Source organism: Gavialis gangeticus, unplaced genomic scaffold (assembly GCF_001723915.1).
Source record: "Gavialis gangeticus isolate Ggan-Ray unplaced genomic scaffold, GavGan_comp1, whole genome shotgun sequence".
Lineage (NCBI taxonomy): Eukaryota > Metazoa > Chordata > Crocodylia > Gavialidae > Gavialis > Gavialis gangeticus.
The window spans coordinates 22,382,432-22,409,024 of record NW_017729014.1 but is presented as its reverse complement, the minus strand read 5'-3'; the positions used below and the strand labels follow the sequence as shown (position 1 = coordinate 22,409,024).

Sequence of the window (26,593 nt, the reverse complement as noted above, 5' to 3'; positions counted from 1 at the left end):
CCCCCCCCCCCCCGCAAACAAAATCTGCTGGTTTTGTTAACTTAATCTGCTGAAAATCTGTCCCCTCTAAAAATGATCTTGAATTTCAGCTTCCCTCTGCAAAACTGAAAAAAGATTAGCTTTAAACCAATCTCTCCCCTAATGTATACACATTCTATCAGAAGAAATTAAGTCCAAACCTTCAGAGTGGAACAATCTCTCCAAGGACAGAAATAATACCTTTTTGAAGTAAAGATTGTTTCAGTTAGTTGACACTGCTGTTTATTAAACTGCTTTTAGGCTAGAAATGTCATATATGAAGAAATGATGCAGTTCAGGAACAGATGTATATCTGCAGTCTTTATTTCCTCATCACATATTGTTTGTTGGCTGCATAATATATGAGCATAGGATTTTCTTCAGCATGCTTGTCAATACTGTCACTGGTTAGAGGGCATCTAGAGAATGCGTAGCTTTTCATTTTTAATACCCTTCTGGAGATAGAGAACGGTGCATGGTTTCTCTGACTTGGTAGACAAGCTACAGCTTCCTTTGTGATTTAAATTCCAGCATTTGTCCAGAGATATTAACAGGCGCTCACTCTTCTAGAGCATTTGAGATGCTTATCTCAGTAGCATATCAACTTTTACTTGAAAAGCTTCATGTTTCTCTCTCAATCCACTGATAAATGATGTTTTGTAAGTCTTCTAGGTCTTAGGAGGCAGAACATAGGACAAACTAGTTACTGTTTCTTGGAATAGTATTTCCTGACCAGTACTCTATTTATGTAATTATCTTGTGGCTTCTTTCCCTGTATCATCTAACCACATGACAATATTTAACTTACTTAGCCTCTCAATATCTGTCCTTTTATCCTAATAGGGAAGTATTAGTTACAGATGGGATCCGAGGTGTACAGAGCTCTCCGAATCACAAAGGAGGCAGAGGAGGGAATGGCACTGAAACCTCCTAATTCCACACCAGAGCCCTAATCACTAAACTGTCCTTCATCTCTGTTGCCTACCATTTCTTGTCAGTCAGTTTTGCATTTAAAAAAACGTGCCCAGTGTCTGTTGCTGCCTTTCCCCAAATAGGAACGAATGGTAAGTTGCTCAGGGCAGATGCTTAAGGTGAAATCATGGCCTCTTTGTAGTCGGTAGCAAAGTTCCTAATGGGGGCTACGTGTGCTTGTGAAGCACCAAGTACTTCTAATGTTGCTACATAAATAATAAGTTAGGACAGTGTCTGTCCTCTGCCTGAGGAACTGGAAATCTCAGGGCACCTGTTCGTGAGCGCCAAGGCTGCTCCGACGCGCTGGAATTCCAGCCTGTTGGTAATCGAGTCTGCTGGAGCGTAGTGATTGCTGCGCTCCAGCAGCCTCCTGTGTCTTGTGCATCACCGCCCCTGCGCTTAACAATGGTGGCGGGGCGCTTGAGCTGCAGCTTGTTGAGCGAGTTTTAATTCTAACACCCCTGCCACCATTTTTAAGCACAGGATGCTGATACACAAGATGCAGTGGTGCTTTAATTAGAGTGGCTCTCGGAGTCACTCCAGTTAAAGCACGCCCCCCGAAGCATGTGTAAAAGCACCGTCAGGTTTTAAGCATGGTGTTTTCAGCAGGGTCACTTTTCCCTTGGTGTTTGGGGGGAATCATGGGAGTTCCCAGGTAAGGATAATCAGGCTCAGTGTGCATATGTTCAGAGTTATGTCAGTCTGCGGTACTCCGGATGGAAGTGAACCTTGGTTTTCAGACACTGAGAACTCGGCACCGGCTGTGGGAAGTGGTAGCGTGTGACATTTCAGAAGAAAGGATTACTTCATGTTTCTTCCTGGCCATGTGACTGTGGAAGAATCCTCTTGATTCAAAGGAAATTTTAGTTTTAGACTGTGGGTAACCTTCCTTCTGAAGAAGCCAACTGGGAAGTGTGAGCCACTTCCCTTGCTGCTCACCTTCCAGACCCAAACCTGTCACAGTAAGACTTAGGAGGAGCACTGTTTGGGAGGAAAAGCCCTGAAGGTTTGTGTGCTGTTTATGTTCTGTCTGAAGTTACATGAAAAGTGTTTGCTATATGAGACAAAGAGATAAATAGTGAATTTACCTGCTAAAGCTAGTTAATTTAATTGAATTATGCCACTTAGGCTTGATTTGGCAGTTTGCAAGTTGAGAAGAAACGGTGCTATATAGAAATAAATTCTTGTTGGCTTTTTAATGTGGAGATATGAGCTGAGCATGATCTTGGGAGTCGGGGACTCTGGGTTCCTAATCTCATCTCTGTCACTGGATCTGTTTTTAATTGTAGGCTTGCTGTATCACTTCTGCCACACTTATAAAATGCAGATTATTTCTCATGTGCAGAGGGATTGTGCCAATTAGAATATTCTAAAATGGTCTCCACTCTAAGGTTTAACACTACTGTATTACTTAATGATTGATTATGCATTATGATCTTTTAAAATAAAAAGGGTTGAGATACCCAATTGCATTTTTGGCATCCTATGAGGTTGTGTTTACAAGTTCATTTTTGATCCTGCTTGCTGGAGAGATGACATTCTTTGTGGCACTGACAGCATGGAAATACAATGTAAAGTTGTAAGCTGGTTTCTGTTCTGCTTTAACAATGATTTAGCAGCTCTAGGAGAGTGTCAGCTATAGAACATTCGAAACAGTTGACAAATATGTAGTAGTTAAAATGTGAACAGTAATTATTTTACCCTTTGCAGTTAAACACCTTTGTTCCTCCTGTGTTGGAGTTTTGTTTCTCTTGTTGCCTGAATAAAAACAAAAACAAAAAACCCAATGGGTTGTTTTCAGCTGTTGTTGTTTTTTTTTTTAAATAAAAGCTTCATCTATGTTTTAAACACTAAAATAGTTGATCCAGTTATGCAGCATTGTTGGTTGTAGCCGTGTTGGTCTAAGGACATAGGTAGGCAAGGTTCTTTGGGTAGATGTGATCCCTTTTATTAGACCAACTAAATAGTTCTTTCAACTCTTTTCAACTTCTCTCAACTTTTTAATTGGTCTAGTAAAATACATCACATCTACCCAAAGAACCTTGCCTGCCTTTAAACAATAGTTCAGTAATTGGATCAAGTTATCAAGTTGAACTATTATTAATGGCATGAAATGCATCTCTTCTCTTGTATTGCCTTAACTGTGCTTCTGTTGCTGATGTCACAGTTGTTTTCCTTCTTTAGAAAGAAATTATTTGATAGGTCATCGGGTATGATCGTGCAGGAGTGTTTGGAGTTTGAGGTGCTAGGCTAGTAGTCATATCGAAAACTGGAGGCTCAGAATTTAGCTCTTGTGTGTGTTTTTTTTCTTTGAACACAGCCAAAGAAGTGTTTCTATGACTTAGTTAAATCAGTGAAAATACATTTCTGTTTTAATTTAAACAGTGTTTGTAGTCTCTGAACATTGTTACCTTAGGCTTGTACTTAGGAAATAGAATGTGAAACTAACTGGAAACCCATCATATTTAGTTTTTCAAGAAGTCTGATGCACAAAAAGTAAAGAGCAGAAAAGATGAGATGTCAACATGAATCATAAAATGCCTAATTTTACTGATGTAGTCCCATTGCCTTAGAGTGAAGTGTGTGTACATGAATAAATCCTTAAAGTTTTAAGAAAAAAACATTTTTTCTAAATATTTTTGTATTTATAACTATTCTTTCCAATAAACATTTTAGATTTTCTTCTGAGTTTAATTACTTTAACAAGGTCTACTTTCCTGGTTTTCAGTAAATGAACTCATTCCAATTTTAAAATTGCTGGGAAGAACAAAATTACAGTTTTCCCTTAAGTAACAACACTGCCAGCACATTAACAATTGGATGATATTGGCCAGCCCCCTGTAGAAGTGACTTCTGCACGGGTGGGGGTGGCATGGAAGGGAAGGACGTAACAATTTAAAGAGAAGCAAGCAAGGACATAATTATAGCATTATTCCTACACATTTAGCAGCAAAACAGGGCTGGCCTTTGTCAGAAGATTCAGTGCTGGTTAACACTGTCTCACTGAATCTAAAGCCTCTTTTTCTTGAAAAAGCAGAGATGAGAGATTCTTCTAAGGCTCAAGTTTTGTGTCTTGTTCAGTAATTTTGTTTGCTTTCGGTTACTCTTGTCATATTTATCCAGGAAATCAGTTCTTGAGGGATATGCTTACTAATATAGGAGACCTGAAGGATTGTATCTTCCTGTTGAATGCGAGAGCCTTTGAAGATGTTTGTGTATCTGCCTGCCTTAGGAAGGTGCTTACATATGTTGACAAATGAAAGCTGTTTGCATGGTGCTGTTGATATATAGTACACAGCCCTTCTTTGGGGTTTTTTTCCTTAACTTGATGTATTACAGAATTCCCAGAGGTCCTGTGCAGCAGCCCCTCGAGGATCGGATCTTTACCCCAACAGTCTCAGCTGTGTACAGCACTGTAAGTATCTAAAGCCAGTCTGCCTGTCCTGAACCTTCTGTTCTGTGTTTGCCTTTTTTTAAGGAGACATTTTCTTTCCTCACAAATAAATGTAATTGAGTAATTTCATCCCACTCCTCAGAAATTGATGGTCTTCAACATATTTTACAAAATTCCATTTTTATCACTTCTAAATAAAGAGCAGTAAATGGGAGAAATGTTGTTCTAATACTTCATAATGGACTCAGAGTTGGATTTTTTTTTTTTTTTGTTTAAAACATCGCAGTTTTACTAAACAGAATTTACAGACAAACTTTCTTAAGCATGCTGTCCTCAGTAAAAAAAATATCAACCATGTTCTCTGTAGGTCCCTTCTGCTTGAATATCTGGATGGAATGTATTATTTGTGGCACAGTGGTAGCAAGATGCTGATATTCCACAAAAAAAAAAAAATGTTTCACGTAAATGTGTGTATGTTAAATATCTTATTTAAAGCCATCAGCAGAAGAAGCAACCCTACAAGCAGGTTTAAAAATTGAGGGAGACTTTTGGTGAACTATTTAAAAAATGTTTCGGATGTTGACTAGTAATGGAAATCAGACTGAAAATCTAGAAATGGTGTGCACATATGACAGGATTTTTTAATCTATGGCTTTTATTAAGCGGTAAAGCCAGATTCCTTTGAGTTATGTTATAATTATGCAGCCTGGAATGAGACACTTTAATTTACCAAAGAGTTATTGCAGGGAGTTTTATTTTTGTTTATATTAATTGATCTTAAGCTCATTATGGTTTGCATGATAGCATGAGCTCCTTCTAGAAAAGGAGAGTCAAACTTGCTACAGAAAAGGTTATTTTTCTGTTTGTTTGCATGACTTGCTGGTGAAGGGGTCATCATCTGTTTTGTTTTGAGATGCAGAATCCAAAAAGATTTATTGTCTTTTCTATCTGTGATCCATGATGACGACAGAAAAGAGCTCATGTACTCTCTCAAAACTTCTCCTCCCAGCTGGGAGACTGTTTCAGAAAAGAAGGTCATCTTGCATCAAGCTGGAATGGGGATTGCATCCTATGTCGCATCTGTTCTTGGATTCCTGGGAGTGGGAGAAGATGATGAAAGAACTCAAAACAGCTTGTCTAGGATGTTTCTTGAGCTGACTTATGGTGGATACCTATAGATACCAATCTAAACAGTCGGAGAACTAGTCTAAGCAAAATCAAAGCTTGTGACATTGAGTGGTTCAACGGACTAGAGCTGCAAGCTGTTTGCTGATATTAGCATTCCTGCATTGGCTTCAGAGCCAATTTTGTATTCAAATCAATGAGCTGTCCTTGATTGTATACATAATGAAATAAGAAGGGTTGGTGGCAGGAAAAGCCATGCACTGGGCCTTGAAGCAAGGTTGTGAGCCTTGAAATAATACATTGAAAATCCCACTCTAGAGGTCCATCTTCAAAACTTACAAGGGGGAGAGCAACCATGTCATTATGTATTCTGTATAGACAATATAGGAACCCCAAAACTAGTGCATTGTCTTGCATACAGCACCCTCATTATCCACCCCTCCCCCCAAAAAAAAAAGACATCTTGTTTTTGGAGAAGACCAAATGCAGGAAAAAAGATTTTTTTCCCCAGAGATTTGGCTGCACAGAACAGGGACAAAGCCCTGTGTGTGTGTGTGTGTGTGTGTGTGTGTGTGTGTAAAAACACGCTGCACTGTAGACCCAATAATTGCTTTTTATTTCTGTATTTTAATATTTGTACCCTCCCTAAATGTGGAATTGAGGACAAGGTGTATGTATCACTATTTTCAAACCTAGCATGACTGATGTGAGTTTGGCAGCCTTGGGAAAAAACAGCTGCACTCCTGCGTGACCTAATTCAAGAGTTACGGTAGTTTTATGACCCACTATAATCTGCCTGATTTCTGAAATTCTTCCTGCACAATACGGCTGATAATTGAGCCTCCTCTCTCTTGGTAGGTCTTCATCTTCCAGTAATCTAGTTCCTCTTTTTCTGCTAATTGTTTGTCTGCTGCCCATGGGAATTTCTCTTCCCTTCGGTTTCACAGCTCTGCCCACTGCTCTTAATTGCTGTTCTTGCTCTCCTTCTCGGACCTTGCATTTGAAAGCTTGTTTGACTTTATCACATCTATGCAATTGGTCCAATAAAAGATATCACCTAAAAAAAAAAAAAATCCTTGCCTGTTGCATAATTGAAAGGTTATAAGTTCTTGGTACTGTGTACTGATGCTGAGTTGACCCTGCAGTACCTCTGCCTTAGAGTGAGGTCACAGCAGTCTAGCCATTTTGCAGTCTCAGCTATGTTTGGAAACGTTAATCGAAAATAGTGGAAAACGTGTATAGCTTGCACTGTAGGCCACAACTGAAATAGCCAAAAAGGTGATCCTTCAAAAAAAATTGAAGTGAATTAGTTGGGCACCATTTTTATAGGAGAGAAATGGCAGGTGAGGAATAAGTATATGAATTTAATTGGATGTGTGGTGAGACTTGCTTTTGTAACCTCCGGGAACAAAAAATGACACTAGATGTTTCACCCCAACACTTAGTTATCCTTCCTTTGATAGACTTTTTATTCAGTAGAATTGTACCTGTGGGGATGGGAGTGAGACTGGAATATATCATTAGTAAAATAATCAGTAGATTTAGATTTAATCCTTCTCTTTTGAGATAAACTAATGTTGAAAAAATTGATTTAAATTAGTTTAATAATCCTCAGGAGTAATGTTTTTTAATTCATAAAATTTATTCATATAGTTTATTATTAAAAGGGAGAAAATTAGCATGGCATATTGTCAGGTGCAGCAGTTGGCCACGTGGTTTTTCATCTGTGTACCTTTTTCATAGTAGCGTTTAGTAGAATTCTTTACATCTCATGAGTTTAATTCGTGCCATTTAAGAAAACTATGTATACATCAGGTATGAGATCCAGAACTGTATAGTGCTATAGGAAACCAGTGGAAAAATCCAGTTTTGTTTTTGTCTTAAAATATTCCTAAATCTAAATGATCCTATTATAGGTGAAAGAAGGGGAAGGAATTTAATTTGTAGTGACTGCAGTGAATCCAAGCCTTAAAATTGCTTTGTATTACTACTTTTAGAATACATAATTATGAGTGCTGACTTCTAGTGAAAGACAAACTGATGTAGATCCTGTAGTAGAGCAGAACATGCCTCCCAGGATTATTAAGTTTATCATGGGGCATGCATGGAATTCAGAATGTATAATGCAAAGTCAGGCCAATAAGCAAATTGATCTAGGTCAACTTCCTACTCGGTCTCTTTATGGCAGAGATTTATAGTTCTGCTGTAATAAATAAATAAATAAATAAATAAATTGATATGTCCTGAGCTCTGAAACTTGCTACAAAAATGCTCCCGGGGAATTGACTTTTTTATTGCTAATGGCATTTTGCTCATTTTGAGTTAAATATACCTAAGATTTTGCTGAAGAATATTTCTGCCTGATAGACTCCAGTAGTTGGGCTTTTAATTAATTTTTGCAGGAAGTTGGTCCCTCATGTGATCTAATCACTATTTGTGAATTAATTCAATACACATTGAAATTGAGTGAGAAATGCACATGAGCCATGTGGAACATGGACCTTCAAGGGCCAGGCCTGGTTTGTACTGATTCTGAGCCCTGATGGGTTTCTCTTGAGCAGATGACATTACTGTATCCAGTTGTACCTGGTTGCATGGTGGCTTGTGCTCTAAACTGGAGCACAGATTTGAGAAAACTCTCATTTGTGCTTCTAGTATTATGAGAATTAGAATGCGTATTTTCTTGAGTGAAAGGCAGGAGTCCGATCCTGTGGCACCTCATCTCTTCCTATGTGGAACGGAACATAAAAACTGCCTGCTTACTGTGTCAGACGATAGGTCTTGCTAGCCCAGTATCCTGACTTAGGTAGTGGGAGTGTGTGGATGCTGAGGGGAGAGTGAAGAAAGCTTATCCAGAATTGTCTACCTCCTGCTTCTCTCCCACTGCAACTCCCAATGCTCAGAGATCCAAGAAGCCTCATTCAGAGGCTGCATCCATATCTACCAGGCTCAGTACCTAACTGCAGACCATTCCTCTGTGAATTTTTCCATTCCTCTTTTTGACCTGGGGGAAACCATCAGTGCACACATCTGATGGCAATGAGTTCTACAGTTGCATGCAGTCTGAAAGTAATTTCCTTTTGTTAGTTTTAAATTTGCTTCTAAATAGTTTCAGTTTGTGCCCTTTACTTCTAGTATTTTGAGAGATGGTAAGTAATAGGTCTCTAATTACTTTCCCTGAATCACTTAATATTTTATAAATTTCTGTTGTGTCCTGCTTCCCTTTCCCCTCCACCCCTTGCCTCTGCCAGTGACAGTCATCTCAGCTGAAAAGTCCTACCCTATTTAGTCTCCTCAAATGAAAGCCTGTCCATTCCCCTCAGTCTTTCTCTGCACCCTATCTAGTTTTTCTATTGCTTTTTTTTTTTGAGGTGGGAGACCAAAGTTGTAAAGGCCGTATTGATCCTTTCCCATGTGTTCAGAGAGGACAGAAATCTAGTGGATACTCGGTTGGGCAGTGCTGTCTCACTGAAGTGAGGTGGAGGGGGAAGAGAGGTCTGCTTTTCTAGGTGTGCTGTTTAGACGAGTAGATTCTACAGTTGGAGGTAAAACCCGCTTCCATGCATTTTGTAGTGTCCAAAAGGCAGAAAAGACCCCTATCTAACCTGATGCAAAACAGAGTTAATTGGGGTAAGCTTGATTCTGCATTTATTTTCATATGCATGCTTGTGTGTTCATTTGGTTGCTTTTCTGCAGGGAGGAATTGTTGATGGACATCCAAGAATTTCACACCCAACAGCAACACTGTGACTTGCTTTTGTGTCCTTTAGAGGGTATTTCAGCAATGAAGAGAATCCTGTAGAAAAGAGATTATGAGGGATTAGTTACTCTAGCCACTGTGCATTTAAACTAAAGATCTAGGTCAGGAGGCCGATTTTCGTTCTACTGCCTAGCTGCTGCCGTGTACAAGAGGGATGTGCCTTAAGCACTTTTTTGAAACCATTTACATCAGGTTCCTTGTTGAACTTGAATGTTGAACAGAAAAAAATTCTGCCCAGTCTGGACTTTTTTTGTTTTAATTTAGTAAAGTTAATGTGCGTATGGCTGTCATTTCCCCTTCCAGCTATCACTACATCCCATAGATGACATACAGAATATAAATATGAAAAAAATTGTGTGGGTGTACATTTTCTGTTTCCTTATCTCTTGATCCAGACTGATTGAAAATAAAAGGCTAATTGACATTACTACTGATATGCAGATAGCTAGATTTTGAGGTGAGGTTATAGAGGAAAGTGATAAACTAAACAGTAACAAATCACAAGGACCAGCTGACAGTTCCCCAAGAGTCCTGAAAGAGCTCAAATTTTGAAGTTTTGGATCTGCCTTTTTAGCCTGTAATCTTAAAGCCAGCCTCTGTACTGGAGGACTGGGTGATAGCCAGTGTAACCCCAGTCTTTAGACAGGGTTCCCTAGGAGATCCAGGGAACTACAGACCAGTACATTCTGTTCCTGACATTGGTAGAAATTATAATAAAAAATACGATTAATTGTCATGTTGATGAGCAAGATGGCTTTTGTGAAGGGAGGTCATGCTGGAGTTTTTTGAGGGCCCCAACAAGCTTGAGGATCAGGGCAGTCCAGTTTGATATAGGGTGTTTGGATTTTCAGAAAGCTTTTGACAAAAGTTCCACACTAAAGGCTCTTAAAGAAATTAGGTTGGCAAGGTATTAGAGGGAAGGTCCACTCGTGGATCAGTAACTGGCTGAAGGACAGGAATCCGAATACTTATAAATGGTCAGCTCACACAGTGGAGAGAGGTAAACAGTGCAGTTTCCCAAGGGTCTATACTAGGATGTATGCGGTTTATCATATTTATAAATGGTTTGAAAACTGGTTGACTGGTGAGGTGGCCAAGTTTTATAGATGATGCTGTATTATTTCAGGGTGGTAAAAGGGCAAAGCTGACTGAAGAGCTGAACATGGACAAAAAATTAAGTATGAAGTTCAATCTTGATAAGTGCATTCACACGCATGGGGTAAAAATAGCCCAAGAGGCGTATACCTGTTCCTGCTTGGAGTTAGATATCCTAGTTCTTTGAAAGCATCAGCCCAGTCAGTGTTCAGCAGCAGTCAAAAAGGGAAATAACATGTTTGAATCATTAAGAATAGGACTGAAAATAGAAAATGTCATTGTCACTGGATAGGTCCGGGGTAGCCCCACACCTTGAATACTGTGTGCAGGTGTGGTCCCCTCGTCTCCAAGAGGATGCGCTAGAACTAGAAAAGGCACAAAAGGAGGGCGAGAAGGATAATTGGAGGAATGCAGAGAATAAATAGGCTATGACTTTTCACCTTACAAGATAAGACTACTGAAGGAGGACGTGCTAACCGTCTACAAAACTATGCATGATTTGGAGGAAGTAAATAGTAAATCCCTATCTCTCTCAATATGGGAATTAGGAGACATGCAGTGCAGTGATTAGCAGGTTTAAAACAAATGTTCCTTTTCACACCGTGGGTAATTAGCTTGTTGATCTTGTTGCCACAGAATGTGAAGGCTGATCCTTTAACTGGGCTGAAAAGGGGATTTGACAAATTCATGAAAGACATGGGCATTAATCATGGCAGGAATTACACATTGTAGTGGTTTAGTTTCAACATTAGGACTACATAGACCCTGAATGCTAGAAGCTGTGCAGGGAATGTCGTTGGGGATGGATCATTCTGGGTTTGCTCTGCTTAAATATTCTTCCACACTGTGAGAGGCCAGGGTACTAAAATAGATGGACCTGTGGTCTGACCCAGCCTGGTAGTTTTTTATGTTTATCTAAGTTGCAGAAAAATAGAATTTCAGAGGCGTTAAAATAAAGACATTTCAATCCAAGTGGACAGCAAATTAATCCCACATCAGTTTCATTTTTTATATATTTTCTGCTTTCTTGGAGGGAGTACTTTTAAAGACTGAATTATAGGCTCTCCACTGCTTGCTTATGACACAGTGCTAGGCTTGACAGATTCATATTTAATTCCACATATCCATTGTTTGGGCAAAGAATTTGATCTGTGAACTTGAGTGAAAGTTATATTTGCTTAGCTTACATATTAGACCTGTTGCACATCTTGCAGATTTCCAGATGATAAACGGAAAGCATAAACTTTTTGCACTATATGTAAATGGCTTGCATCATGAGACAAGTATTTTGGAGCAAATCCAGTCAGTTGTTTCCAGTTTCTGCCTTTTTCATTACTGAATAATTGAAGTGAAGCTTGTGTTCCTTTAGAATTTATGAACTTAAATCTGCATTCTAGCAAATGTAATGAAAAGAAGAACTATAGAAACATGAAATTTAACCTATAACACAGTTTCTTAAATGCGTCTATATAGCTGTAACATTTCCTGCTCTAATTGGCATTTTCTTAGAGAAATATTACATTTTACAATTTGTTAGAGATTCTTATTTCTGGACTATTTCTATGTGAATATAAAAAGGGCGTGCTATTCTTACATTTACTAGGGATTAAGATGCATACTTTTTAGTAGAATTCAGACTCTCACTTTCTGACAGATGATAGTTGGCATTGGTTTGTAATGGACTCATTACTTTCGCCAGTCCATGCCCCATGGCTTCTAGAGAGCCTCAGTTGAACAGATCCTCTTGTGTATATGTTAGTTTGTGTCTATGAGACTGTCACCAGGAGAGAGGGGGAGAACAGCTTTTTAGGCTTCTTTTTGACATTTAAAAGAGGACTTGTGCTATCAGAGGAGAGAATTTTTGATTTGTTATCTGAGTCAAGAGGAGACGGGGTAAAGGACCTGGGTTGTTTTAAGGTAACTTTATGGAAGGGTTGATTTGATAGGATAGGGAACTTTTGGTTCAGCAATCAGTGTGTATAATAGCTGGAATCCGTATTTGTAATTCCTATTCTGGAGCATAGAAAAAAGTTGGCGTGGCAGGTGTCTGGCAAAACCCATGCTTCAGGGCTTTGATCACCTGTAGGGGCTTGGAAGGAATTTATTTTCCCCTCGTCAAAGATACGGTCCTGCTGAAGCACTGACATCTTGGCCACAGTCAAGGCTGGTGGTGGCTTTTGACTGAAGTGTGTTGATTGCCTTGCTGTAGTTAGAAAACTCAGAAGTTCCTGTCTGGAGGGTCTTACTTCTCTACTTGGGGTCATAGCGCTTGCCAGATTTGGGGTCAGAAAGGCATTTTTACCATTGGTTTAAATTGACATGCTGTGGGAGGGTTTTTTTGCCTTTCCCTGTACTATGGGGCATGGTGGGGTGTTGTAGCCGTGATGGTTTGGAGTTAATGTAGGAAGAAAGGTTTGTTTGATTATATCTTTTATTGGATTCACTTTGTAGCTGTGAGAGATGTTAACACACATTTTGGGGGGAGAAAGTGTCCTGGTTCAAGCCTGCTGCTTCTGCTAATGTCTCTGTTCTGCATCACCTGTAGAGGATGCAGCAGGACTTTGAAAAGGGCACTTTGTGACCAAAAGCTTGTCTCCCATCTCTCCCAGCTATAAAATTTTGTCCAGTAAAAGATATATAATCAGACATTTCTTATTTCTAGGATATTTTGAACATATATTAATTGACTGCTTCCATGGTTAAGAGATGGCAGAGGTGTTTCCAAGACATCTGATCTTGTTCTGGGCAAACTATAGGCAGTTGGACTACATGGGTCTCTGGAAGAACTTTCTGATTGTAAATAATGCTGGTTACTCCTGAACTGTAGTCACAGAGAAAACTTTTAAAGGGTTGGGAGGAGGGTAGAGTTCTTAAAAGGTCCTGTTTGACAACTTTTTCACCATTATTTGAAACGATCCTTTTTTAGGAATTTTAATTTAGGCCTTTACTGAGTTAATGGAGTCACCTTTGAACATTCCAGAAATGAAACTTTTTAAAAGACTGTATTACTTGTAGTAAGTATATTATCTGAGTAAAGAGTCTGAGAGCCACACGTTTTGATATCTGATCCTTTTTGTTCTGTAAAATGAAGGATACACTTTTTTTTTTTTGTTCATGCTCATTCTTAACCTAAACCAGTTTCCAGAGTTCTAGAACCAGTTAAATACCTGTCCCTCTTCCCATCCCAGCACTTGTCCCCTGACTCTCTCCAAGAAAACATACCAGAGAGGAGAAAAGTGTCCTTATTCATCATCTAAACAGGACCAGCCCTTTTTGGTCTGTTAGGTGGGACATAACTGCTATCTATATTGCATTCCTCCCTGACTTGACTTCTACATTTGAGGCCTGATTCGGGAGAGCAGTGTCACAGTGTTGGTCAATCTCAGACCCGTATTACATAGTTATCAGTTACCACATAACTTATCACTCTTTAATTCCTGAAGATTGGATTCGAATTCTGACAAGGCTCAAAATAAGTTACTTAACCTACATCTGTGCTTCCCGGTGTAGAATGTGAACATTATTACTTCTTCAGTCTTGGCACAGAATCTATTTAACGTGACTCCAGATAGTAAGGTCCAAAGGAATCATGCATGCAGCCTGTTCTAGTGATCAAAATGTTGCAGATTTTTCTCTTTGATGCTAGAAGTATATGCACACTTAAGAATTTGCATATATGCTGACAGTAGTTGAAGAACTTCCTTTACTTTAAACTAATCTCCTATCAGGAAGTAAATTGGTGATTGTCGAGGGAGATATTCCTAGTGATGACTAAAATGCACATGTTTTATTGAATGGTGGGTTTATAAGTGAATAAATGTCCTTGCACTCCCAGCTGCGGTTCTGATGTCTTTCATAATTTGTAGCTACTTTTTAAGTATAGAATAAAAAAAAGTCTGTTTTTGACTTGGCAAGGCTTTCAAGATCACTGTGGTAAGGGATTCTGATTTTCCAGGAGGCAGGTTGCAGAAGTTTTACAGTATCCTTTGTGACACTGGTTTCAGTTAAGTTGACTGGAGCTGTGTATGTGCATCCCTGCCAGGCTGTATCAACCAGGAAACAGATGATACCTCTTGGGGGGGAAAGGGGCTTCTTTCTCTTGAGCTCTCTCTCCAGATCTTCCAACAGTGCATGCTTTTGGTCTCTTCCAAGCCTTCAGAAATTGCACATTGTCATCCACAGCTACTGGAGTGGTTTAGGTGACGTAATCAAATGCACCCTTACTTAAAATACAATAAAGAGACATGGACAAGACTGGTTGTAAAACTTACATCTTGTGTTTCATTGCTGACTGACTCTTCTGTGGTACATGCACTTATTTGTGTGTTGCTAGCAGCACCTTCTAATCATTACCTGTGTTGTTTTGAAACTGCAATGACCTAATAGCTGTGATTTAAACAAGGCAGAAGCTCATTTCAGGAGAGGTCAGAGAGAAGGCTGTTACACAGCAAACATAAAACAAAATAATACAGATTACATTATATTGAATTGCTGAGTGGATCTCTAGCTCTGGTTCCTCAATATCTCTTTGATTTGCCATTTTTCATTTCACTTACCCTGGGGTCTACCTTTTAAACAACTTGACATGAATATTGTACTGTAAATAAGGCAGAATAAAACAAGCATGTGAGCCACGAAGGCTGAAATCTCCTCTCTGTGTGTTCCTTTTTGGAAAATCTGGTGCAGTAGTTTTCCAAAAGAATTGTTTTAAGTTTTCATTTATCTTTACTGACGAGATCTTTACCGTCAGTCCTCGGTCTAAGATTCTTCTGCCAAATTGTCACCTCATTTGGAGGGATGAATGGGGAGTTTCTCCTCACCTTGCCTTTTTAGGTCACTTCCTCTGACTGGTAACAAGCTTCTTTACATCACTTTGCAGCCCCCAGGGGGTTTGAACCACTAAATTGCAAGGTTGTTTGGCGTAATTTATAATGGTATGAATTACAAAGATTTGGAAGTAAAAGACCAGGAGTGGAACTTCAAGGATACTTCAATGAAAGCCTGAGCTGTGTTGGAAAAGCAATAAAGCAGAAGCTTGTGTAACTTTTCCCCTTCCCCTGTTGATGGTGCTGCCTATGATACAGGCTTTCCACCAGCATAGCCGCCAAGTTTTACATAAATAGTTAACTAACTTGAAAAAGAAATGGGTCGGCACATATTAAAAACGTTGCTGCTGACTCCTTTCATTATATACGCTCTTTTATTCTTAGACTATAAGCGCTAGAACCATCTACAGAAATTGAACTACTAATATTCTCTTTTACTAACAGTTTATCTCCTCACAGGTAACACAGGTAGCAAGACAGCCGGGCCCTCCTGCCCCATCCCCTTACTCTGCACATGAAATAAATAAGGGACACCCAAATCTTGCTGCAACACCTCCGGGACATGCATCGTCCCCTGGACTTTCACAGGTAAGAGCTGGTGCTGGTCAGAAACTTCCCTTACCTGGTTTCTTTCAGTTCACAGGGGAGGATGCTATTTTTATATATGCAACTCCAGTGCTGCAGTGACTGATGTGTACCATCCTAGTTGGTGGTTAATTATTGGTTTATCATTGCATATGAAGTAAAAGGAATATGCAGGATTCAGCTTCAAAATATTACAGATAATATAAGTGATACCACTGAGGAATATCCTTGTTTCCCCACAAGCTACTCTAGGGGCATTGTCCCACTTTCCTGTTAAACATTATGGGAGTGTCTGGTGCATTGTGTTAGTTTTCCATCAATCTGTACTTGTACAGGATGCTGCCATTCTACAATTATTGTTGAAATTGGTGCAATAAAATTAATTGCAAAGATGAATCGCAATAAAAAGCTAGACATAAGGAGAGATTTATAAAAAGTTCAGAAAAAGCAAAAATAGAAGTAAGGATAAGGACAGAGAAATGACAAGTTATCTAGAATATGGTAGCTTTTGAAGTTTGTGTAGAGCATGTCACAGGAGTGAAGTGAAGCAGAAAAGAAATGGGCACAGGGAGTGTAGGGAATATATTAAGTTAAGAGCTAGAGGTTGGGGAAAGGCCAGCGGTCTGAAGAGGAGACAAAATGAGAAGCAGAATCTTTAAACTGCCTTTGGATTTGAGTTGATAGTTGAGCAGATGAAAAAAAATGAAGAACTTAGAAGAGAGCCCAGAGGTTAAGTGGGCAATAGAGTTCTGAACAAGGCGTAGTAATTTAAGTGAGAAAGGAAGTCGTATCACGAATTGGTTCCAGAGGTCAGCGTGCAGAGACCAGAGCTTCAAGTTTATTGCAGGGCCAGGAGAAAGTGGGAAAGATTGTCAGAAGCATTTGTTGAGATTTTGAGCAAACTTGTCTTGTTTTGGAGAAACGTTATATTATAATCCACTTTTCAGTGTGAAAGCAAATTCAGATGCACAAGAAATGTTCCGATAGTATAAATATACCATACTGGAAATAGAAGACAGAGCAATGGCAGTGATGCATGTGCTACAGTACTTTTTAGGAAAGCTGGAGATGCCCACATTCCCATCCTTTTTTAGGAATCTGGAGAATGGAAGCTGTAGTATCTGAGGCATCAGAAGTAGCTTTCAGGCATTTGGCAGCAGTGTTTGGACAAGGATTCTCTAAGCTTTGTTTGCTTTTTTGGACAATTGTTGTATATTGGACAGAGGTTGTTTTGGAGTTGTCCGCAGCGATCTCTGGGTCTCTCTCTCTGTTTTGTTTTTTGTTTTTTCCCCTGAGCTGATACCATTAATTGAGGAGTGGAAAAGGTAAGAGTAGTTCACACTATTCATCAGATGGCAGTTGCATGACACTAAGTAACACTGAACTACCTTGGCCATTTTGTTGACCATTTCATGGACGTTCATGCTGGAAGGGACCCCGGAGGATCATCAAGTCCAGCCCCCAAATCGAGTCTAGCCTCCTGATTTAATCAGGCTAATTAAGTTAGCCTAATCAGCTTCTGCTGGAATTTCTGAAGAAAAAAAAGTTCTCTATTCTTAACCTCATGAAGAAGCAGTAAGAAGATGCGTGAATCTTAGAATGAAAAGAAAGCGCTAGTTGGAAGCAACAGGAAGAAAGACGCATTCAGTAGACTTCCATTCTTGTAACCCCTTTTATTCTTCATGGGAAGTTCTTTGCAAATGTGCTTTTTGTGGTGGCTTTGAAACGAATACCTCAAAATACCTGATAACACTATTAATTGAGAAATATGAAAATACTATTTTGCTGAGGTTATTAGAAGGGTTTGAATGTTGTTTGGTGCACCGTCTCTTATGTGCATCTGAATTATGTGCACAATCTTTAACCTAATTCCTTAAAAGTTTTATTTAAGTGTTTCATCCATGGTTAAAACCTTCTGAACACTTTTTGTCTGCCTACCACATTTTTGTACAAAAGGTCTTGATGGATTTCTTAGTGAAGTGGTTCATAGATTCATAGATTGTAGGGGGCTGGAAGCGACCTCACAAGATCATTGGGTTCAGCCCCCTGCACTAGGCAGGAAAGACAACTGGGGTCAGGTTCTTAAAGCAGCTAATAAATTTCTGTCTAAAAGTGTGTAAATCTGTAAATTCAGTGGATATAAATTCAGTTGTCATTAAAGGCGTAGAAACTCTGGATTGTTTAGAAATCTGCTCCCTGTGTGTTATACTCATTATAGGTGCTTTTCTAATGGCTTTAACATCAGCTGAGAGGATTTCAGAACTTTGATGGCTTTTTCTAATGTTTTTAAGGTCATAAGAATTTTTCATTTAACCTAGTGGAAGCCAGATTAATCAGATGACGGGTCCCCCCCCAAAGCCATGTATATTTTCTGGATTTTATAAATGTATTTTAAATTCCATCAAGATGGTATTTTTGATTAAATTATATATTTAGTTTTCCTCTGAGTTGGCCCACACATCAAATACCAAGCAGAGAGAAAAATCACTTAGTGGTGACAGCATGTGCAAGTTATATTTGCAGTGTCCAAAGCTGGTAGGAGTTGTAAATTCAAGTTGCAGTGTCACAAATCACTATTCTTGCAACGCTGATTCTTGATCAAATGCTCAGTTAAGAGAGTAGTGATTCACTCTCTATTTAATTAATATGGGTCCTCAACACTTCTCTTGAGGATTATATCTGCCTGCTAGTTCCTAAGGTGGGGTCTTGCAGAAGCGGTATCTTGAAGGAGAAAAGAAGGTTAACAGACAACAAGCTTTTTCAAAAGTATTGCCTCTAGAGATGAGAAATACCCTGCACCTTCTACTGCACTCCTCCCTCGTACTTGGAATATCATTCCAGTCGGTAGAGTAAAATTGAGGGGTGGTTACAGAAAGTGGAACATCTGTTTCCTCAGTTCGAGTGTCGCATCTGAGAGATGTGAGTGAGTGCTGGTGACCACCTTACTGTAGTAGAAGTAGAAGTGTCTGAATTAATAGGCAAGATGTGTGACTCTCTAAAGGGTAACTCCTTCATAAGGAAATTTGAGGAATTGATGGATGGATGTCAGTCATAGTATTAACTAACTCGATAGAGACTTTACTACAATACAAGAAAATGGACTCTCTTATGAATAGCACAGAACATCTGGACAGCTCGATAACTTTACATCTTTGTACCACAAAGGCTTGCATATAGTTAAAGCTGCAAATTGTTGCATTAAATGACCTCTGAAAGATATGCTGAGAGCCTCCTTTGTTCCCAAAGTATAGATTAGGATGATATAAAGACCACTTGGATGCATAGTACTTCATGTGGGGAAAAGTGCTTGAGTGCAAGTGTGGTGTCATACCCATCTGGTTGTGTTTTTGTTTGTTTTACTTGTATATTTCAAAGACAAGGTGAGTTGTATAGTACCACTAATGTTTAGACTGCTTTTTGCCTATTTTTTTTGCTTTCTTCTATTAAAGTAGTATGCCTACTTCTTGTTTTAGCTATTCGACTTCCTGTGGTTTCCTCTACATTGACTTTAAACCAGCCTCTGGCAATCCACTGCCTTCAGAACTAGTTTCTGCAGCAAGAGTAAGCGAACTCTGCAGCAATGAAAAACAGTTCCACACCCCCAGTATTCACTGCAAGAAACCTTGCCTCTGCTTCCCTTGCCTTCTCCAAATTCCAGGGCCTTGAAATCATACTTCTGGTCTCTAGAATGTGCTTAACTCTTTCAGTACCTGCCACTGCACTGCACATACTAATACAGAGTTGCCATAGCCAGATGTGGCCTTCAGTCCTACAGAAAAGAGGTAGTTAACTGTGTTAGTCTGAAGGCACACAGACGGCTGGGCAGAAGTGCACCTCATAGACTAATCAAATCAGAGGTGAATAAGTTTTTGTGAACCTGACCTCACTGCATTTGATGAAGTGAGCTTGAGAAAGCTTATGCATCTTTAATTTAGTTGTGTACAAGGTACATCTCTACCCTGCCTTCTGCTCCAGTCGTACATGCATATACAGTTTTCCTATTTTGCATCTTCTATATACTAAAGGTTTTCCCCAAAAAAACAGACTGGGAGAGGGTTGATGATTTTCTCCTGCTCTCCCCTTCTGAGTTGCACACTTGAGTAGGTGCAGAATTGTGTAACTGTCTTCCACCTTTCAAGTGACTCTTGTCAGGGAGGAAAGCACGCAAAGCTTTTATCCTTCTCTATTGTTGGAAAGGAGGGGCCAAAAGCTGATATGAAACCTGGAGCCTCAAAGCAGGGAACAAGAAGATTATTGTGTTAAAAGTCACAAATGTCTTTTCCTAGTGTCTGTAGGTATCACAGCTAGGCTTCGTATCGAACTTCTGTCTGCCTTGCCTTTGTGATGTGCCATTTACCAGCAGGTTCAAGACCAGGGATAGCATGAGGGACATGGGAGAAACTGGAAATGAACGTCCTTGGCAAGATTGGAGGTAGCAACGTAGTTGGAGTACTGCGTTCAGTTCTGGGCGCTGCACTTCAGGAGGGATGTGGACAACATGGAGAGGGCTGCTTGCATGATCAGGGGGCAGCAGGGCAGGCCCTACGAGGAGAAGCTACGGGACCTGACCCTGTTCAGCCTCTACAAGAGAAGGCTGAAGGGGGATCTAGTGGCCTGTTACAAATTAGCCAGAGGGGACCAGCAGGCATTGGGGGAGTCCCCGTTCCCCCAGGAGTGACTAGAAATAACGGTCACAAGCTGGCAGAGGGTAGATTCAGACTTGACATCAGGAGGTGCTACTTCACAGTCAGGGCTGCTAGGATCTGGAACCAACTTCCAAGAGAAGTGGTGCTGGCTCCTACCCTGGTGTTCATCTACAGGAGGCTAGATGAACACCTTGCTGGGGTCGTTTGACCCCAGTACTCTTTCCTGCCATGGCAGGGGGTTGGACTCAATGACCTGCTCAGGTCCCTTCCGACCCTACTAACTATGAAACTGCCATGCTTTGCAGACCGTGGAGAGAGAGAAGCTTCTCTCAGGCAGGAGGAGGAGAGGAATTGGAGTTATGCCAAAGCAAGCAGGCTCGAAAATAGAAGGGAAAAATCTTAAAAGACAATGCTACTCAAAAAGGAGTTGGGAAGACCTTGAAATGATTGCTTACCCCACCCACCCAGAAGCTGGGGAGAGGTGTCGAGCAGTTTTTACACATGAAAAATGCTCTCATTTCCATCCCAGCAGGCTAGAGAATCTTGCAACCCCACCCAAAAGCTAGCAGTTTTTTGAAGATCCAAGAGAACTGGTGCTGTCACTGATTATGAGAGAGTGGATTTTGGATCACAAAGGAAACAGGTTGAAAAATGCCCTTCCAGGAAGCATTTTTCCTTCTCTACCTTAGCATAATTGTGCTGGCTTTGATTTACAATGTTAGGGGAGACAGAAGGCAGGCTAGATTTGTACCTTGCAGGCTGATTAAACCAGAGATACAGTTCGCTGCTTATGAAAGTTTATCCATCTCTGAATTAGTTAGTCTGTAAGGTGCTAATCTACCTACCTACCTTCTGCTTGCCTTTGCACTAACCCAGCTAACTTCCTGTCTTTGATCATTGATATCCAGAGCTGTTGAGTCTTGGGTGCTGCATTTGAATCCAGAACAGGTCTGTATTCACTTGCTCGCTGGCTGTTTCACTTAACTAAAAGGAGTTTTGTGGTCTCGTTCTTATTCTTATAAATGCCACACTTGCTAAATTAGCACTTGCAATCAAAATGTCACGTACTTGAAACTTGCAGAGAACTAGGAAAAATGCATAAGCTTTTAACCATAATCTTGTCTAGTCCCGTGCTGTGGAGAAACCATGCTTTTAGGTTCGCTCTCCGGTAAGGATACAGGGCCATAAAAAGACCTGGTGGTAAAAGGTGTGGCAAAGACGCATACCTTGATGCTAAAGCTGGTGCTGGCACTTCTGACACCAGGTTCCAGGCCTGAGAGGTTGTTCCAAGAATCTTGCCACGGAGCCTGGTACCCAGAGCACTGTATGGTTCAGAGCTATGCTTACAGAGCATCTGCTGCTCCTTTCAGTGAGTCAGGACATACCTTCTTGTCTCCTACAAGCAGGATGGCCTCTTTTGGGAGTCCAAAAGTAGACCAGACAAATTTTCTTCCTAGAATTTGCTACAACTGCTGCAACAGAACTGTCATTTGACTGGTCAGCAATAGCCAGCCATATCCTTATGGAGTCACATTATGGGCTTACAGGGCTCTTCTTCACATATTTCCAGGAGCAGATTGCCATTCTAAGAAGAGGAGAACAACACGTGCTCTAGTGGCATCAGTGACCAGTCCACTGAAAATGGGCAAGGAAGAATACCAGGAATTGCCAATCAAGGGACAAGAGGGGCAACGCAATCCTGCATTACTTCCAAGAACTTTTTGTTTCATCACTGGACAAAGCAGTAACCCTGGTGCTAGGGCTGAACAGTGTTAAGACACTTGAAGATCTCTTGATGAGAATAGTAGACACTCTAAAAATGAAGATGTAATTTTTTCCAAGAAAAATCTTGTAAGTTGTTTGGTATATTGATACCGTTAGCCCAGTCAGGATTAGCCTTCCAAAAAATAGTGATTCAACCTTGCTAAGGCACTGTAACAGACACCTCCCAGTATGCCAGCCACAGGAAATAGAGTGGAACAGGATCAGTCCTTCAGGGTGAGTATGACTATTATTATGAATTCCTTACTCATTTCAGTAGTACAGGGAAAGTCCAGATTTCACAAAAGCAGCCTGAAGGATAAAGATCCTGAAGAAGCTTGACTAGTTCTCGAGGAAAACCTGTCCGCCTTCTGTCTCCCTTCAGTTGCAGGTGATGAAAAGTTAAGCTCTCTTGGCATTGGTGTTCTTGTCTTCCCTCTTCTCTCCCACACAACAGAGGGCCTTTTACAGTAAAGATCCTAAGTGTGTTATGGGATATAATGACATTCTTTGTGTCGTGAAGTGTGGGAGAAGCTGGAATGGAAAGTCTCGGGGACCCTTTTGAACAAATATTTTATGTGATTGCCAGTAATTACAGAGGACTGGATTCAATCACCTGGAATGGTCCCTTCCATTTCTGTGTTCCTGAAAGTGTCATTCTCCAATTTGGGATAGTGTTGGCACTTTTTGTCCAACCCCCTACTGAGAACAGGGGTGAGCTTAAACCAGCTACTGGGGAAAGCTAGCCCTATAAATAGCCATGGAGTCTTCAGACCAATAGCCAGGTCCATGACTTGTTATCATGGGGAAGTCCCCGAGGGGCTGCATGTGATGATCAAGGACCTGCTACTGGAAGGGATGGAGTTGTTCATTCCTTGTAACATGTGAGTTCTTGCACTCCTTTGGCTTCTGGGCAATAGCTCCAAACAGCAAACGATGCTGATATCAGTCTTAGATGGAACACAGGAACCCAGCGCGCCTTGCTGGCCACCATGATTCTGTCTCCAATAAAAAACATAAGCACACATGGAGATGTCAGTTGTCTCAGAGGAGGTGGAAGGATTCTGCGCTGGCTGCATGTTTGCAGATTTGATGACATATCAGGGTATGTAATCTGCAGAAACAAATTTGTCCCATTCCCTTGAGTTTAGGCTGCTGTAATCTAGGGCAGGTGGGTGTTGGAGGTCATCTATCACAGTTACCCTAGTTAGTTTTTTCTTTACCCCTGCTTACCATCCTTTTCGTAGGAATCTTCTATAAGCAGAAGTGGCTGCACTTCTTCATCTAGGAGCTCTAAAGTATGCTCCTCTTGAGTACAGGCAAAGAAGTTCCTACTTTTTCTTTTTTGTTGTCTTGAGGAGGAGCAGCAGTCTTCTTTTTGGATAAATGGTTGCCTGTGACAGCAGGGGACTGAATTTGCTAGTCTGAATGGCCCCTGAGGTTGGTACAATCCCTACCCAAGCCCCATGCATACTAGAAACTTGCAATCCTGCTTCAGGTCTTAAGGGAAGCTGAATTGGTGGCTAGACCTCAAGAAGACACAAATGGGAATACCGTCTCTGCCTCCTTTTGACAGTGGCAGTCAGCACAGATCTGTAAAGTAGAATTAGGAAACCTGTCTAACTTTTTCACAAATGCAGGGGAGCTAGCCCCAGGGTAACTTGAAATTCTACATTAAAATTTTGGAGTTCAGGGTCACTTGACTGGGTTGTATGACAATCCTGTCTATCTTAAAATACTCCAAGGTTTGCAGCTAGAAACATTCATGTTTCTCTGAGGATCTGCATGCTTGCATGCCAATTAGAGATCCGTCTCCTACATAGGTTCTTAGCATTATTCTCATAAACTCATGGAGCCATTTTTTTAACTGCCAAACAGCTCTTTTGATTTTTAAAACAGTTTTTGAGGTTGTGCTTATATTGTCAGGAAGCATCACTGATGTCCAAGCCCTCATGCCTGAACCTCTCTGTACCTCCTTTCACAGGGTGAGTCTCCTAAACTTCATCAGAGCAGCTCAGTCAACTCCAAGTTTCAGATCTGGAATGAAAATGTATCTGTGCTGCCCTGTGAATACAAGCAGGGAGTATTTTGCTCATTCCCCTCTCCCTGAAGCCATTAAGTTGTATTAATGGTATTGTCCAACTAAAGCCATTGGCTCTGTTCCTTTTCAAGAGTCAGCAGCGATCTAGCCAACTTCTTGAGCAGACATGTGATGGTCCAACACAAATAGTCAACTATGGGAATTCATCAGGGAGCTGCTAGTCATACAGTACATGCCTCTTTTAAGAGACCTTTTTGCTGCCAAATAACTGAACTTCTCCCAAAATGGCATGAGCCTGGTTTCATTGTTAGATGCCATTCTGCTACAGTAAACTCAAGGCCTACTTTCAGTTGATCCTCAAGATGGCCAAGGTACTAGTCAAAATCAGATGGAACAGAGCCACAGTAATTCTAATAGTGTCTTCTTGCCTGAAGCCATTTTGGCTCTGAGAGATTGTACATGGCCTTCTGGCCATCTCATTTATTTCTGAGCTTGTCTGGACACACTATTCCAAAATTGGTTGGATACCATATACAGCCCAACAGGCCTTGCACCAGGTGGCTTGGATGTTGGCTACTGAAGGATGCTGCTGCTGCTAGATCTGAGTTTTTATACAGGACAGGAAGCTGTCCACAAGAAGGACCTACTCCTTGAAATGAAGAAGGTTCTCCCTAAGGGCTTGCAACACAGTCTAGACCTGTAGAGGTCTGATATCCATGTTCTTTGGCTACATATTGAACTTAGGCATGCAGGCAGACTGATTGGTTCTTTCATGATCCACCTTGCAGCAGTATTGGCATGTTGTGGCTTTGTACAGTCCTGCTTGATTTTTATTAATATAAATAATAACATTCGTATGGTTGTCCTTGTTTGTTTTGATATTAAATTTGTTGTCATCAGTGTCCTGCCTGCCTCCTTTTTATCTAATTCAAGGTTCAGTACTTATGATACCTAAAGCATCCTACAGATTTGGGAACAACTGGAAATTTTGGCAATTAGGTAGGGAAGAGTTAAGAACTTTGAACACAGAGTGAGTGGTAGGAGGAAATTTGGGATTGTAAAATAGTCATTTTAATTGCGTGTTCGTGACAGAATGATTGAAGAAAGCAAAAGTGAACAGTTGATGTGGATGTCATCATTTCACTGTTACCTCTTTTGTCTAGCTAGTGTTAGGTCTTTTTGGGGAGGTGTTCCACACTCAGGCAAAGTGTACTTTATCAGCTTACATTTGATTTAGAATTGTCAAGTTATGTTCACTAGTGTGAGGGCTAGAAATATACAAGTTAATGGCCCCTACTTGGCAGAATGTGTGGGGTGGAGTAAAAGGGGAGAAAACTGAATTTTTCTTATAAGTTTTATGCCTGTGTTCTGGGTTTTCAGTATGGTGAAATACTTTAGGTCTTGGTATAGGGAGACATGCAATAATTTAAGGCAACTCAGCTTTGTTCTTTTTGGGACTATTGTGTATTCTAGTATCCTTTTTGATGGAATGAGATGATTCCACACTTACGTGAGCAAGAGATTTTCATGCAATCTAGCATAGGTTTTACCAGCATCCTTCACAACATACATAATTTTTAGTCAGACAAATATTTTGCAAAAGGCAACGTGTTGTAATAAATGTGGAAGTCAGCAGAGGCAGAAGAATTTTCTACACCCTGCTTTTCTAATTATACAATAAATAAAATATCCATTAAACTATACAAGGTTACAAAAGTAAAGGTGCCACCTAGAAGGGTTTTTCAGGTATTGTTTGCTCTTGAGAAGAAGATAGCTGACTCCTGAATAAGCGATATGTCGCTTATATGAAGGATGTTTATAAATGATAATAAATGAAGGATGTTTTCTTCCAGTAAATACTTTTCAGATTCAAACAATTCAAATTACTGCAGTCCACCTTGTAGTTACAGATTCATAGTTTTTTGGGTCGGAAGGGACCTGAGTAGATCGTCTAGTCCGACCCCCTGCCATGGCAGGCAAGATTACTGGGGTCAAACGACCCTGGCAAGGTGTTCATCTAGCCTCCTCTTAAAGACCCCCGGGGTAGGAGCCAGCACCACTTCTCTTGGAAGTTGGTTCCAGACCCTAGCCGCCCTGACCGTGAAGTCGTGCCTCCTGATATCTAGCCTAAATCTACCCTCTACCAGCTTGTGACCATTATTCCTGGTCACTCCTGGCAGTGCTCGAGGGAACAGGGACTTCCCCAGTGCCTGCTGGTCCCCCCTGACTAGTTTGTAACAGGCCACTAGATCCCCCCTCAGCCTTCTCTTGTGGAGGCTGAACAGGCTCAGGTCCTGTAGCCTCTCCTCATAGGGCCTGCCCTGCTGTCCCCTGATCGTGTGAGTGGCCCTCCTCTGGACCCTCTCCATG

General features: G+C 40.6%; 1 protein-coding gene across 1 annotated transcript in view; it reads left to right on the top strand.

Moving 5' to 3' along the window:
- Positions 1–26,593, top strand: part of EIF4G3 (eukaryotic translation initiation factor 4 gamma 3) — a 161,208-nt gene that overhangs the window by 2,228 nt on the left and 132,387 nt on the right. Inside the window, exons 2-4 of the mRNA XM_019512006.1 lie at positions 4,114–4,205; positions 4,330–4,405; positions 15,650–15,778. Of these exons, the coding sequence (XP_019367551.1) occupies positions 4,180–4,205; positions 4,330–4,405; positions 15,650–15,778 (231 nt within the window). The 5' untranslated portion in view covers positions 4,114–4,179. The remainder of the gene's footprint in view (positions 1–4,113; positions 4,206–4,329; positions 4,406–15,649; positions 15,779–26,593) is intronic.